Consider the following 17,234-nt stretch of genomic DNA (forward strand, 5'->3'; position numbering starts at 1 on the left):
ATGGATGAGGGTACCCCTTCCTCCACAACCTCTCCAGCAAAGGTTATCGTTGGTGTTTTTGACTTTAGCCATTCTGACAGGTGTAAGATGATATCTCAAAGTTGTTTTGATTTGCATTTCCCTGATTGCTAAGGAGGTTGAGTATGACTTTAAGTGTCTTTTAGCCATTTGAAGTTCTTCTGTTGAGAATTCTCTGTTCAGTTCAGTGCCCCATTTTTTTTATTGAGAAAAGGAGAAAAAAAAAAAACAAGTTTCCACCTCCTCCCAGCCGCCCATTTCCCTCCCCCTCCTCCCACCCTACGCACCGTCCTCCCACCCTTCTCCCCCTCCCCCTACTCCTTTCCCCCTCCCTCTCCAGTCCAAAGAGCAGTCAGGGTTTTCTGCCCTGTGGTAAGACCTAGGATCTCCCCCCTCCGTCCATATCTAGGAAGGTGAACATCCAAACTGGCTAGGCTCCCACAAAGCCAGAACATGAAGTAGGATCAAAACCCCGTGCCATTGTCCTTTGCGTCTCATCAGCCTCATTGTTCGCCATGTTCAGAGAGTCCAGTTTTATCCCATGCTTTTTCAGTCACAGTCCAGCTGGTCTTGGTGAGCTCCCAAAGGATCAGCCCCACTGTCTCAGTGGGTGGGTGCATCCCTCGTGGTCCCGACTTCTTTGCTCATGTTCTCCCTCCTTCTGCTCCTCATTGGGACCTTGGGAGCTCAGTCCAGTGCTCCAGTGTGGGTCTCTGTCTCTATCTCCATCCATCACCAGAAGAAGGTTCTATGGTGATATGCAAGATATTCGTCAGTATTGCTATAGGATAGGGTCATTTCAGGTTCCCTATCCTCAGCTGCCCAAGGAACTAACTGGGGACATCACCTTGGGCTCCTGGGAGCCACTCTAGGTTCAAGTCTCTTGCCAACCCGAAGGTGGCTCCCTTAACTAAGAATTGAGCTTCCCTGCTCTCCTATCTAACCTTCCTTTATCCCAATCATCCTGTTTCCCAAGTTCCCCTTCTCACTTTTCTCTCCCCATCTCCCCTTACCCCCATCCCACCCCACCCCCAAGATCCCAATTTTCTCCCTGGCAATTTTGTCTACTTCCCTTAGCCAAAAGGATAACTATATGTTTTTCCTTGGGTTCCCCTTCTTACTTAGCTTCTTTAGATTCACCTATTGTAGACTCCGTGACCCTTATTTATGGCTAGAAACCAATTATGAGTGAGTACATCCCATGTTCATCTTTTTGGGTCTGGGATACCTCACTCAGGATAGTGTTTTCTATTTCCATCCATTTGCATGCAAAATTCAAGAAGTCATTGTTTTTTACGGCAGCGTAGTACTCTAGTGGGTAGATATTCCATACTTTCTTCATCCATTCTTCCATTGAAGGGCATCTAGGTTGTTTCCAGGTTCTGGCTATTACAAATAATACTGCTATGAACATAGTTGAACAAATGCTTTTGTCATATGATAGGGCATCTCTTGGGTATATTCCCAAGAGTGGTATTGCTGGGTCCAGGGGTAGGTTGATCCCGAATTTCCTGAGAAACCGAAACACTGACTTCCATAGTGGTTGCACAAGATTGCATTCCCACCAGCAATGGATGAGGGTACCCCTTCCTCCACAGCCTCTCCAGCAAAGGTTATCGTTGGTGTTTTTGACTTTAGCCATTCTGACAGGTGTAAGATGATATCTCAAAGTTGTTTTGATTTGCATTTCCCTGATTGCTAAGGAAGTTGAGCATGACCTTAAGTGTCTTTTGGCCATTTGAACTTCTTCTGTTGAGAATTCTCTGTTCAGATCAGTGTCCCATTTTTTAATTGGGTTAATTAGCATTTTAAAGTCTAGTTTCTTGAGTTCTCTATATATTTTAGAGATCAGACCTTTGTCTGTTGCGGGGTTGGTGAAGATCTTCTCCCAGTCAGTAGGTTGCCTTTGTGACTTAGTGACAGTGTCCTTTGCTTTACAGAAGCTTCTCAGTTTTAGTAGGTCCCATTTATTCAATGTTGCCCTTAATGTCTGTGCTTCTGGGGTTATACATAGGAAGCGATTTCCTGTGCCCATCTGTTGTAGGGTATTTCCCACTTTCTCTTCTATCCTTTTCAGTGTGTTCGGGCTGATATTGAGGTCTTTAATCCATTTGGACATGAGTTTTGTGCACGGTGAAAGATATGGGTCTATTTTCATTCTTCTACAGGTTGACATCCAGTTGTGCCAGCACCATTTGTTGAAGATGCTTTCTTTTTTCCATTGTATACTTTTAGCTCCTTTATCGAAAATCAGGTGATCATAGGTTTGTGGGTTAAAATCCAGGTCTTCTATATGATTCCATTGGTCGACTTCTCTGTTTTTATGCCAGTACCATACTGTTTTCATTACTGTAGCTCTGTAATAGAGTTTGAAGTCAGGGATGGTAATGCCTCCAGAAGATCCTTTATTGTATAGGATTGTTTTGGCTATCCTGGGTTTTTTTGTTTTTCCATATAAAGTTGATTATTGTCCTCTCAAGATCTGTGAAGAATTTTGATGGGATCTTGATGGGGATTCCATTGAATCTATAAATTGCCTTTGGTAGAATTGCCATTTTTACTATGTTTATCCTCCCAATCCAAGAGCAAAGGAGGTCCTTCCATTTTATGGTATCCTCTTCAATTTCTTTCTTCAATGCCTTAAAGTTCTTGTCAAATAGATCTTTTACTTCCTTGGTTAGAGTTACCCCAAGATATCTTGTGCTCTTTGTGGCTACCGTGAAAGGTGAAGCTTCTCTGATTTCCCTCTCTGCTTCCATCATAAGTGGTTTTTAAACAAAAAGCAAAGAAAACTAACCCACAAATCACAATCCCAGAGAACCTAGGCAACAAGAGGTCTCTAAGAGAGACATATATGAATCTATTCTACATGGGAAGAAGGAAAAGACAAGATCTCCTGAGTAAATTGGGAGCATGGGGACCTTAGAAGAGGGTTGAATGGGAGGGGAGGGGCAGGGAGGAGAGCAGAGAAAATTGTGTGCTCAATAAAAATCAATTAAAAAAAGAGGCAAAAACGAATTGCAATGGCCATAGTGTCTCTTCACAGCAATAGAACCCCAACTAAGACAGGGAGTAATTCTCATTCACATCATTTTGGATGTGGGGGACTAAACTCAGGTCTTTAGGGTGAACCATATTCCAAATTCTCAAACTCTTCATTTGTTTGAGATGGAGTCTCATGTAGCTCAAGCTGTCCTCAAACTTGATATGTATCCAAGGATGACATTAAACCCCCAATCCTCCTGCTCTACCATGTAAGTTCCAGGGTTATAGGTAAGCACCACCATGCCTGGCTTCCAAACCACCACTTAAGATTCATTTGAAAGCTTTACTTTGATGTTTTCTCTTGCTCAAATGAATCAATCAATGCCCAAATTCATTAGTCCATGGATTATAACCAAGTGTGATCTGAATTTCTCCATCCCTATTTTGTAGTCTTCCCTACATGGCAGCTCTATTCCAACAAAATTGATCTAGCTGTGTTGCATAATAGCCGGTGTGGAAGATTTTGTCCTGATTTTATGCTTCTGTTTACCCTTACCTCATGTGGTTCACCAGTCCTTTTAATATGCGTTACTTTCCTGTATTAATTGACTTTATTTCATTCTAACTATGGTAAGGCCAACAGACTAAAGGAAGATTGCCACTGGAAAGCTAGTTTGTAGACCATAATTCCCTAAAGACAGCAGGGTGTGTGAGTCAGACAAGAGGCAGAGGTTGGGGAAAACTTATAGGCAATAGCCTTTGATGAGGTTACAGTAAGGAAAGAGCCAGTGAGGCTGAGTAAGCAGACCTGGGATTGGCTAGTTTGAATAACTTTAGTCTGTTCTATGGGATATGAAGGATGTACCATGGTATCTGGTACCTGGTTATATAATTATGTGTTCCTGGCATATGAGTAGCAGCATGAAGTATAAAAGCCCAATAAAGGAGTTCCTTCTGGGACCAACAAGACATTAGATATCAAACCATGAGAAAGCAGAAAATAAAGGACCTGGTCAATACCCTCCCTAAAAACCTAGGAGTGCTGGCTGGGCAGTGGTGATGTGCCTTTATTCCTAGCACTTTGGAGGTAGATGTAGGCAGATCTCTGTGAGTCCAAAGCCAGCCTGATAAAAGCTAGTTCCAGAACAGGTTCCAAAGCTACAAAGAAACCTTGTCTCATTAAGAAAGAAAGAAAGAAAGAAAGAAAGAAAGAAAGAAAGAAAGAGAAAAGAAAAGAAAAAGAAAAAGAAAAAGAAAACTTAGGAGTGCTTTTGTCCTGGTCTATGGTGGGAATATTTGTCTTGTACTTGCAACAAATTTGGCAATTCTTTTTTAAAAGATTTATTTCTTTCATTTTATGAGTTTGAGTATTTTGTCTACATTCATGTATGTGTACCATATGCATTCCTCATACCCCAAACATTGGATCTCCTGAAACTGTAGCTCTGTGAGTGCTAGGAATCAACCAGGACTTCTACCAAGAGCAACAGGTGCTCTGAACCACAGAGACAATACTTCAGATCACTCAGTCGTCTCAGATTGTGCTTCCACTCACACTTTCTATGGTAACAGCATGGAGGGGTACAATGGGTTCAAAGAAGATTTCTGGGAGGAGCTGGCAAAAACACAAGACTGCCCTCAGAAAGCCTCCACTCCAACCCCATCCTTAAGCTAGAGATGCTCACTAGAGATGAAATCTAAGGTTTTACTCATCAACCAAAATGTTCTGTGGTGACAAAACTAGTGAGTTTCAATTGGAAAATCACATGGTTCTGAGTCCAGCATTAATGTCCCCTTGGGACTCTAACTACTTTGATAAATTCTTTTTGCTCTAGGAGAAAATCAAAGACACATGATCTGTCTGGAGCATGACTTTGCCAAACATTCACTGTCTTCTGCTTAAACATGATGTATGTAAGCACATTCATAGGTACTCATACTCATCTATAGGTACACACATGCTCACACACACACACATGTGCTTACATCCATAGGTACACATACACCTAGATGCACGCACACATAGATGTGCTCACATTCTAAGGTATACACACAGATACATGTGTGTGTGTATGTGCATGCAGACATCAATAGGTACACAGACATAGATGTCCACATACGTGTGTGCACTCACATTTTTAGATGCACACATGACATGAATGTGTGCTCACATCTATAGGCTTACACACAGTTCATGCACATAGATGCTGTGGGAGCACATTCTGCTTTTTCAGCCAATAGCCTTTAAGATACCAGCCCAGTTGGGCATGGTCTCTTATAGTTTAAAAAGCAGCAGGAACTATGTGCCCATTTTCTTCCGGATCCCGTTCTGGCTGCTAGACTCTGTTCCTGTTTGCACTCAGAGGCCTATTGTTTAGGACAGTGATATGTAAGGTTTCCCCTTAAATAAATAACCCTTTTATTATCCTAATTCTGAACTGGTGTGGGATTGTTTTATGACATCACATAGACCCATGCACACTCTCTATATCAACTTCACAAAGGCTCTGGGAATATCACAGGAGGGGTGGAAAGAATGTATAAGCTGGAGGAAGTGGGGAGGCAGTGTTGAATGCTCATTTCTAGGCATGACATGGCTGTTGCACTCTTAAATTTAAAGCAGCAGTGATTGTCCTAACAATATTTGTACAACGTCAACATCCTGTCTCAGAGTGTAGGAGTGCATGGGACCCCTACCTTTCCGTGGATATATACATAGAGCTAATGGATACTGGGAGAAAGAAGACATTTTCTTGAGTGATATAACCACTGGTAAGCTGTCCATTTTCCTGTAAACAACCTTAATCAAACTCACTGGATCACTAGGTCCAAAGTAAACAAAACAAGGAAGTAGAAGGAATGGTTGAAAATGGAGATGGGAATCAGTGAGACAGAGAGGGGGACAAGACAGGATTGGGAATGTGAATATGATTGAAATACATTATGTATATGTTTGAAAATGTCATACCCATTATTACATATAATTAATATATGCTAATATTAATACTAATAAAAATACTTTTTTCCAAAAGAATCACCTCATAGTTGAAAAACCAAAAGACAACTAATACAAGACTTTTGGTTGTTTCTGAGCATAAGAAGTTTTATTTACCCAGTGTGTGCTTGGTGGCTGGCCCAGTATATCTCAAAGAAATGGTCATATTCTTTTAGAAATTTTGTACTTAAAGTACTGCATCAGGGGCTGAAAAGAGAGGTTAGTGATTAAGAGAACTGGCTGTTCTTCCAGAGGACCCATGTTTAATTCCTAGTACCTACATAGTAGCTCATCCTCTGTAACTCTAGTCTCAAAGGATCTGATTGCCTTTTTTGGCCTCCATGGGTACCAGGCACACACATGGCACATACACATAAATACAGACAAAATATCCATACATATAAAAATTAAATAAAATACTTCAAATTGTCTTCTTTTGTTTGTTTTTTATTTTTGATTGGTTGGTTGGTTGTTTATTTTGAGGGAGAGAAAGTGTGTGTCTCTATACATAACTCTGGATAACCATGTACTCTCTGATAGGATTTATAGTCTATCTTATAGAAGAAAATGCTGATAATATTGCTGCAAACCAAGTCAAATACCAATGGTTGTGGAGCTCACAGACCCCCACAGGTGAACATATGACTGTCATTCTGTTCATTTAATATAGTGTCAAACTGCCTTCTAAACTCATGTCTTAGAACTCACTCTTTAGCCCAAGTTGGCCTTGAACTCATAGAGACCTGCCTGCCTCTGCCTTCTGAAGCTGGAATTGCAAGCAATTGCTACCACACCTGACTGAAACATATTTTTCACCAAAGAATAATAATATACTCCATAGACATTATCTCATTCTTTCTTTAAAAATATGAGAAGGCGGGGGCTGGAGAGATGGCTCAGTGGTTAAGAGCATTGCCTACTCTTCCAAAGGTCATGAGTTCAATTCCCAGCAACCACATGGTGGCTCACAACCATCTGTAATGAGATTTAGTGCCCTCTTCTGGCCTGAGGACACACACAGACAGAATATTGTATACATAATAAATAAATAAATAAATAAATAAATAAATAAATAAATAAAAATATGAGAAGGCTAAAGAATAATAAACTGATGTTTTTTAAAGATTTTGGTTTTTTATGTACATGTATGTGTGTGTCTTCTTGTCTGTATACATATCACACATGTGCAGGTGCACAAGGAAGACAGTAGAGAGTATCAAACCTTCCGGAACTAGAGTTATAGGCAACTGCAAGGCACTGAGTCTTGATGCGAGGAACTAAAGCAGGGTCCACTACCATCTCTCCAACCCTTCAAACTCTGCACTGCAAGGAAAGAAAGAGAAGAAGAGGAAATCAGCTTATGAAAGACAACACAGAAGCAGTAACAGTGGATGACCTGGCACCAGAACTTCTCAACATGGCCCAATTGCTGAAGACACCACACACTTTGGTCACATGGCATGGAGAAACCCAGCTGCCACTGGCTAGGGGGTTTCTTCCCTGCTAGCTAGCTCTCATGCTACTAGAAGGTGCTGTGCAGGCTCCTAGGGGAAAGTGTCATCAACAGTCCTACCCACTTGTGAACCTGTGCAATGCACGATGGCCAGAGTGGCAAGATGTTGAAGGAGCATCTGGCTGCGTTCCTGCCACCCAACTCCCGGCCGCCTGGCTAGCTTATGCCCTGAAATAACAACACACAAACTGTATTCATATAAACACTGCTTGGCCCATTAGCTCCAGCCTCCTACTGGCCAACTTTCACATCCTTATCAACCCACCCCCATTAATGTGTGTAGCACCACGAGGTGGTGACCCACCAGGAAGATTCTAGCATACATCCATCTTGGGCTGGAGCTTCGTCGTGTCTGCCCTGGAGAGGAGAGGCATGAAGTCTGCCTAACTTCCTCTCTTCCCAGCATTCTGTTCTGTTTACTCCCCCCACCTATGTTCTAACCTATCAGGCCAAGCAGTTTCTTTATTAATTAACCAATGAAATCAACCGCAAAATACACCCAACAATGTAACAGAGGCTTGACTGTTATGTGGGTAACCATGCACTCTGTTGGGATTTATAGTATATTGTACAGGAAAAAGTGCTGCTATATTGCTGCAAACCAAGTCAAATACCAATGGTTGTGGAGCTCACAGACCCTCATGGGTGAACATATGACTGTCATTCTGTTCATTTAATATTGTGTCAAATTGCCTTTTAAACTCATGTCTTTCTATCCATAGATTATTGCAGTTCTTAGACGTTACTGAAGAAGTTTCTTTGTGGAGGATGGTTAATTCAGAGACTTAACAACTGGTCAAATAAATGTCAATGAGGTGCTCAGTCACAAAAGATACAACTATATAATACCTCCTCCCCAAAGCTTGAGGGCTGGAAAAAAATTATAAGAGTCAGAGACTTGGATTGGCTAGAGCAAATCATTGTCTTCCAGATGTAAAAAGACCACTTGACTCACAAGTTCATAGCAGCTGAGGTTTCCTGAAGAAGATCTGCACAAGGCCAGTCAATCAGCAATCTAGCATGCAGTGAGAAGGGGTTCCTAAGCCCCACCTTTAACTGAGGAGCTATAGATGATTGATGAAATCTGAGGGAAAAGAGGTCATTTTCTTTAAGGGTGTGATCCTTCTGGTAGGTTGACTGTACTCCAGTGGATGGCTTCAAAGCCGGGAGTACATGAGCAACACAAGCTAGGGACAATGGACTGATAAAATAAGAAGAGAGGGCAGGAAGTTGGAGGTAGGGAGTTGGGTGGATATGGGAAGAGTTGGAGTTATGGCTATGTATACTCAAAATTCAGTTCATGAAATTCTCAACTAATTAATATTTTTTTAAGTTGATAGGTTAGACTCTGGACGTTCTGCAATGGAAATCCTCTTCCTATTCTTCTTACAAAAAATCCTCAGGATAATAAATTCAAAGATAAATTTATGATAGATAGATAGATACATAGATAGATAGATGGCGTGAGTATGAGTACAAGCCATGAGCCTAGAAAAGGAACATGAGATAGGAAAAGGAGTTTCTGAGGAAGCGAAAGAAGAATACAAATTGCAGATGTCATGAAGGCAGAAAGGAACAACAGTACAAGGTGTCTGGGGCAGAGGGTGGAGGAGCATGCTGGGAGCCTGGATGAGCAAAAGCAAGTTGGGGTGAAAGGGCCATAACGAAACCTAATACTTTGCATTCTAATTTGAAAAGTTGTTTTTTTTTTTAAGAAAAGTAAATCAGATACAAAAACAAAACAAACAAAAAACAGTCATTACTTTGTTGCTACTTTTAGTTGGTGCCTGGAAAATAGATGAGGGGTGGTTCAGCTCAAAGGAGCAGGTGACCAGCAGCACCTAAAAGGCTTGTGCTGGTTTTGACACCTCCGAATACTTCCTGGCATATGTAACCTTTATCTACCAGCAATGAGCTAGAAAACGGCCAGCCAAAAAGGGCACAACAATTTATAATTGAAAGGAAAATAAAATATGTGCTGGAAATAATCATCCTCTCATTTACAGTTTTTTTTTATTACATCTCACATTTACATCAGGGCTGAAAGAAAAGCCATTTGCAAAGAAGAGGAAGTGAATATATGTATGTGTATATACACACATATGTATATATGGTTCATTCTAAGTCAAGTAGAGACAAAAAAATAAGCAAAAAGTGAACTAATTTTATATGTGGTGAGGCCTCCATTTGAGTCCAAGGTGTGTTCACTTGGGGATCCATTCATCTCTCAGAAGCAAAGAACCAGAGACCCAACCACTCAAGAGTCTCTCTGTACAAAAACTCTCCCTGGAGCAGGAAGCCCCTCCAAGGATGACAGAGACAAAAATCCCTCCATTAGGTTAGAATAACAAGACAGGATGTGAGGAAATGTCATATCCCTCACGGGTGGGGTCAGACACTAATGCTACGACCAGCATCATTGGAGGCAGAACCACCGTCCTCTGTGGTCATGTTATGTCATTATGGGACGACCCTGATTTTTCTGTAGTTTTTATAGTCATAAAAACTGGAAGATTTCACACAGTTGTGCTGCAAAGAAAACTGACTGGCTCGCTGTCCATATTTCACAGTCAGAGTTCCAATAAATACATTTTGTTTTCCTTCTATGACAATGGCGTACAGACTTCTGTGTTGGAGAAATGAACTCTCATTTTTTGTTTTGTTTTGTGGTGGTTTTTGAGACAAGGTCTCCTGTAGACTAGGCTGACTGGGAATTCACTATAAAGTAGCTGAGCATAGTCTTGAGCATCTGATCTTTTGGCCTCCACTTTTCTAACATTGGGCTTGCAAGCAAGCACCATCATGCTTGGTTTATGCAGTACTCAGAATAGAACAAAGGGCTATGTGTGTGCTGGGCAAACACTCTACAAACTATGTTACATCCCTAGCCCTCACAGACTCTGTGTAAAGGGATTATAAATATGTTAGCATTGTATGTCATATGGCTCTCTGGGGCATATTTTGTAGCTGTTTTTAAAAACAACTTTATTGTATATTTATTGTCTATTTTGTATTATTTTTAGTTTTTTTTTTGTGTGTGTGTGTGCGTGCTCATTATTGCATAGGAGTGCAGGTGCCTGCAGAGTCCCGCAGAGGATGTTCAATTCCTTGGGACTAATGCTACAAATGGTTATGAACCATCTGACACAGGTACTGGGAACTGAACTCCCTTCCTCCATAAAAGCAGTATGCACTGGGGACCATGGGAGAGGGTTGAAGGGGAGGGGAGAGATAGGGAGGGGAGCAGAGAAAAATGTATAGTTCAATAAAATCAATTTTTAAAAAAAAAAGCAGTGTGCACTCTTAACTGCTGAGTCGTACATCCATATTTTAAACTTTTCTTAATATAATATAAAGAAATCACAGTTACCTATAAAATGCCAATTTGGGGAGAATGCTTTGTCTGAATGGAGAGACTAGGTCTATGTCCTCTCCCCATTTTCTTTTGACATGGTGATGATCTTGTTTTCATAAATTTTAAGTATTCAGAGCTGTGACATGGTGCTGTGATTACAGAGTGTGATGTGGGAGTGTCATATATCAATCTGTTGATTTCATTGGTTAAGCAATAAAGAAACTGCTTGGGCCTGATAGGTTAAAACATAGGTGGGAGGAGTAAACAGAACAGAATGCTGGGAGGAAGAGGAAGTGAGCACAGAGACGCCATGCTCTCCTCTCGTGGGCGGACATGAGGGCTCTGCTCTCTGAGGCACACACGATGAAGCTCCGACCCAGGATGGACGTAGGCTAGAATCTCCCTGGTAAGCCACCTCGTGGGCTACACAGATGAATAGAAATGGGCTAAATTAATATGTGAGAATTAGCCTAGAAGAGGCTAGATAGAAATGGGCCAAGCAGAATGAATACAGTTTGTGTGTTGTTATTTTGGGCATAAGCTAGAAGGCGGCCGGGGTGCTGGGGACGCAGCCCTGCCGCTCCTATTACAACAAGAGTGGATGGAAAGTCTGCTTCACTTCAGGGGTCCCAGTATTCTGAATTCTGTGATCCAGAATGAGATGCCGGAGTTGGAGAAATGAAGGGTATTTTCCCTACATTAGGTAACTATGTGTGCATGGATCTGACACACTGGTCCTGAACAATGCACCTGCAGAAAAGATAGGGAGGAACACAGGACCCTACATGGAATTTGTGATCAGTGCTGCCTGAGCGTATAAGTACTCCAGGAGACTGAAGTTCTGTAAGTATGCTGTGACCTAGCCTGTGGACAGCATACTAGAAACTGAAATAAAAAAAAATGCATGATGGATGCCAAGTGGGAATGGACAAGAATGTGCTCACAGTCACCTGTGAGAAGGACAAAGTTTGGGAAGGGTTTGGAGGAAGGGAGGGGAAAGCTGAAATTCTACCCAACATTCCCTGATTCTTGTCTTCATAGAAGACAAAATCCAGAGACAAGACACAGTAAAAAAAAATGCAAAGAAGTTTATTATAATATGCACACTCAAACAATAGGTTGAAGAGATGGTGGGCGGGTGGGGAGGGAGCGGAGAGAGAGCCTGTAATTTTAGACAGCTCATTTTGTGAACAAACTTTAATAGAGGGAAGAATTACTTCTGTGTTGGGAAGAGGCAGGGAATTCCAGGGTTGGGTGGGCAGCTTTTGTGGAATAGGCCCTGTGCTCCTTTCTATCCCTGTATGTGGTCTTCTGCTTGTGATATAACATCAGATGCATGATGGGAGCAGGAGGTTTATAAGGCTGATGATATGCAGATGCGTTACAATGAAGAGAAGAGAGTCAGTTTGTCCTGGTTGGCTGTGTTGGTCTCAGCAGTATTAGGATGAGCTTCAGTCTTTGAGTGGTCCTGTGATGTCCTGCATTCATCCAGCTCTGTGGCTGCATCAGCCTTGTGAAAAACAGTTCGTGGAAAGCTGTGCTTGCAAAGTATGATCAGCTGATTAGAACTCCAGGGATGTGGAGAGATTGGGATATTGCAGGCCCAAAGCCTAGTTACTCCTTAGCTTGGGTTAGTTTTAACCCTTAATAGCCATTCCTTGCCCATCTCTGTGTCAGAACTGTTATCTTGTGACTAAGAGATAAAAACCTTTTGGAATCTACAACTTAATAGACCACTAGGTTCCGCCAATCCAAAAGCTAATGATGTCATTGGAGAACATCTGAAGCCCACAGGAGAAATTCCCCCATCATGCTGTAACCCTCCACCCTGTTGTTTCCACCTATGCACGTTTAAAATGCCTTGATTTATAACACTCCTAATTCTTTTACTATATACCTCCATGGAGCTACATTGGATATTTGAGAATTCTGCAGGTATGACCCTGGGCCATGGTCACTCGTATTTGCTCTAGAATAAACTATGTCTCTTTTTCTTTGAGGTAAGGGCTGTTTCCTTCAGTGATGGGTAACTCTAGAGAAAGGTCTGGAGAAGCATAGTTTCCAAAAATTTGTTCTTTTGTTCCTGGTACTATTTTCCCCTCACATAAATCAAAATCACTTTCCAAAACAGAGAATGCTGCTATGTAGTCAGAAGGCCAACACACCAATACTAGCCAGACTCTCTAAGAAATGCATGACCTTGGGAGAGTCCCTTAAGTCTCTTGACCTCAGTTTGTTCCTCCTCTATTTTCTGAATTAAAGAAAAAATATCACTGTTCGTGTTTAAGTGTGTTATACACTAACTATATTAAAATGATTAATTCTTAGAGTATTGATGCATGCTTTTAACCTAAGTACTCAAGAGGCAGGTGGAGCTCTATGAGTTCAAAGTGAGCCTGGTCTAGATAAAGAGTTCTAGGCCAACTGGAATGATGCAGTGAGACTGTCTCCGTTTTCTTTTAAGTTATTAATTAACTAATAGTTATTTACAGAGTCTCTCCTGTTTTCTAAGCATGGATCCAAGTGTTGAGACTCCTGAAGGAAACTGTGGTAAAAATAAACCAGCAGTCACAGAACAGGTCATTAGGAGACAGGGTTGCCATGAAACCACAAAGTACTGACATTTCCAGAGAGACCAGAACCTGGACCACAGCTCCATGTAAATACAATTCAACAACAGGAAAGGAGAAGGAGAAAGCAAAGCTTGGTTTCCTGATCACACTAGTTCTCCCCAATGAGTTATGCAGCCCCTCTGTGTCTCAGAATTTCCTGGGTAATGTTATAGGGCACAACAAGGCAAAGAGAGCACATGCCAGACTCTCATTGGTCAAAGTTAATATTGCAGAAGTTTGTATTCCCAAGGTTGAGGGAAAGCAGAACCTAGTGCCCCCACTCACCGGCCTTCTCCTCCCTGTGCTTTCCATAAGGCTGAGAATGCCACTGAGGTGGGTCCTGATGGAGACAGTGGGTATAGCCAGTTACCAAGGTCTTTGCTGTCCTAGTAAAACAGACCTATGCCAGAGGCCAGTCTCCACTGGCAAGGCTGGGAAAGGTGACGATGATAAGGTAGTTTTCTCTTCACTGAACAAGTGCCAAATTCCAGAAAGAGCCTGAGAAAGTGTGAAAACCAGAAGCAAAGCAAGCATAATGGGTGGGTAATACTTAAATTACTGTTGGAAAGAAAAAAAAAGAAATTTCCAGATCAACAAGCAGGAAAATGAGTGTGAGCTATCAGGAATGATTAAGAAAAGAGCAACAAATGATTTTCAGAGCAGAAATAGTATTTTCAAAGGTAAGGGGTATAAAATAATCAGTCTAAGGAATAGTAATCACTGCCTGGCAAGGATTTGTGGAACACACTCAGAGTGGTCTCCACCATGATCAACCAGACATTCTTTATGTAGCACATTGGGAGAGATTTAGCTATACACAAACATCATAATGGAGAGATAGCTAATTGCACCATTTATTTATTTATTCAAAAAACTGAACAAATACTACTTCATGCACATTAATTGTCATCAAGAGTTAAATTGCAGGGCATATGCCTTCGGCCTTTGATGAAACTGTTTTCCTTGGATATCATTATACAAAGATATTTTAGAGGCTGCTTTTAGATCCTGTCCTTTCCTCTCAGTTCACAGTTTTGCTTAGAAAGGAACCTGTACCTATAACAATATATTTTATTCCTGTGTTCCCAAAATAGGGATCCATTAATTGTTAATCCATACGTACACCTCTCACTTGTGCTATCTGTGAAATCAGCATGGCAGTTTATTAACTAAATATTGACTCTTGGAACATTTTTAAGCACAGACAAGCATAGTCATAAGTGGACAACAGCCACTTTCTTGTCTCCAAGCAATGCTAATGTTCATTCAACGGCTATTCCTGTGAGAAAAGGAAATGTGTGGCAGGATTTTATAATTTTGCCTATCATCAGTTGAGCTCATGTGAAGGGAATTATAATGAGCCTTGGGTTTGGACAAAACAAGTTTGTCCCACTGGATTTAAGCAAGCAGAAGGGAGAGGAGAGAACACATGGAGATAAGGTGGAGTCATCATAATGTCATGCAAGCATGGGCTCTTGGCTTTCCCAGCTCAAGACCTCTAGCCCAAGCTTGTAAATTCTTTTACCCTGGCCAGGGAGTGTGCAATCTGTAAATTCTTTGACCCTAGCCAATGAGTCTGCAATCTGGAATTCCCACCATGCTTCACTGTCTTCATACCATCCAGATCCTTTCTTCCCTCTTTTCTGAGCATAAGGGTCATGGTCTTCACAGTGAATTTCTTGCATGCATCTGCAACTGCCTCTCACATTTTCTCACTAACTGTGGTGGTATGAAAGAAAATGGATACCAAAGGGAGTAACACTAATGGGAGCTGTGGCCTTGTTGAAATAGGTGTGGCCTTGAGTCACTGTGGGGATGGGCTTTGAGGTCTCCTATGCTCAAAATACTGCTCAGTCTCACAGTCCACTTCCTGTTGCCTTTGGATCAAGATGTAGAATTCTCCAGCACCCTGTCTGCCTGCATGCCATCATACTCCCTGCCGCCATGTTTCCCACCATGAAGATAATGGACTACACCTCTGAAACTGTAAGCTGTCATCTCAACTAAATGTTTTCCTTGATAAGAGTTACAGTTGTCTTAGTGTCTCTTCACAGCACTAAAAACCTAACAAAGAAACTGTCTAACTAGAAAAACAAATCCTAGATATCCTAGCTATTGACTAACCTAATATTCAGTTTAATTCATGCCTGTAGCTACCCTTGAGTTGGTAACACACACACATACACACATAGATCATTGCTGACAGATCTTGCTTTAATTTGTGAGCTGAAATCTCTCACATGAGCCTTTGATACTTCTTTTAAAAATCCACCCAACTTTCCCAGTTTTTTTCTTTCTATACCAGCAATGAGCAAGTAAGCATCTGGTAACCTCCATCTTCATTCTTGACCATTGACCTTAGTTTCTATTCCTCTAAGAAAATAAGATCAAAGTTGGGGTGGAAAGTGCTTATTACACACCCTGACAACTTGAGTTAAATTCCCAGAACCCAGCCATCTTAGTCAGTGTTCTATTGCTGTGAAGAGAAAGCATGATCACAGCAACCCTTATAAAGGAAAGCATTTAATTGGGGCTGGCTTATAGTTCAAAGGTTCACTCCATTATCAGCATGGCAGAAAGCATGGGTGGCATGCAGACAGTCATGGTGATGGAGAAGTAACTGAGAGTTCTACATCCAGATCCTCAGTTAGAAGAGAGAGCTACTGAGCCTTGCTTGGACTTCTGATATCCAAAAGCCCACCTATAGGCCAAGCAGTTATTTAATTAATACAGTTTCTATGTAGTTATTTTGGGAGTCTGTGTAGCCAGGGAACAAACAAGCGGCCTCCTACTACATCCAGTGACATACTTCCTCCAACAAGGCTACACCTTATCCTTCTCAACAAGCATTCAAATGTATGAACTTATGGGGGTGGGTCATTACTATTCAAACCTCCATACCAACCCACATCAAAAGGAGAGAACCAGCTCCAGAAGTTGTCCTCTGACCTCCACAGTTATGCCCTGCCACAAGCATGCCCCCACACCCACTTATGCACTCATATACACACAGTCAACAATAATAAATAGAAATATTTTGAAAACCAGAATCATGAACAGGGCAACCATATCTACCAGTCTACTTGTACCCGCACCTCTACATACTCATGATTCAAAGTTTAAGATGTCTGTACTCCTAACTGGAACAACCCTACACTGTCACTGGATCCATCCTTTTCCTCTGCCAGCAAGTATGTAAGACAATGCTCAACATTAATTTTAAAGAAATAAAAATCAGGGCTGGAGAGATGGCTCAGTGGTTAAGAGCATTGCCTGCTCTTCCAAAGGTCCTGAGTTCAACTCCCGGCAACCACATGGTGGCTCACAACCATCTGGAATGAGGTCTGGTGCCCTCTTCTGGCCTGCAGACATACACACAGACAGAATATTGTATACATAATAAATAAATAAATATTTTTAAAAAAAGAAATAAAAATCAAATCTCACCCTAATTAGAATTTCCATAATCAAAAATAAATAAATGAGGGAGAGAATGTTGTCACACTGCAAGGCCGGCATTCCAGGAAGCTGGAACCCAGCCCTAGTTGAGCCTTGGTACTCCCCCCAGGAACCATGGGAAATGATTAAGTGGATGGTGGAATGATGGGAGAGAAAGAAACTTGCAAATAGATGGCGGAAAAAATGGAAGACAAGCGATTTGCACACTATGAAGTAGAGCGGAAGAGGAGCCATGAAAACAGTTGCTGTTCCTCCTCCTTAGGAAAAGTAAATTGCACTGCCCATCAATAGAACCAA

General features: G+C 41.5%; 1 protein-coding gene across 1 annotated transcript in view; it reads right to left on the reverse strand.

Annotated features, from left to right (window-relative positions):
• Nucleotides 1-17,234, reverse strand: part of Morc1 (MORC family CW-type zinc finger 1) — a 308,590-nt gene that overhangs the window by 226,685 nt on the left and 64,671 nt on the right. The window contains exon 2 of the mRNA XM_041673094.1: nt 7,221-7,321. Within this exon, the coding sequence (XP_041529028.1) occupies nt 7,221-7,297 (77 nt within the window). The 5' untranslated portion in view covers nt 7,298-7,321. The remainder of the gene's footprint in view (nt 1-7,220; nt 7,322-17,234) is intronic.

This window comes from Microtus oregoni, unplaced genomic scaffold, assembly GCF_018167655.1.
Source record: "Microtus oregoni isolate MIOR12 unplaced genomic scaffold, Mior012 000023F_ref0000262, whole genome shotgun sequence".
Lineage (NCBI taxonomy): Eukaryota > Metazoa > Chordata > Mammalia > Rodentia > Cricetidae > Microtus > Microtus oregoni.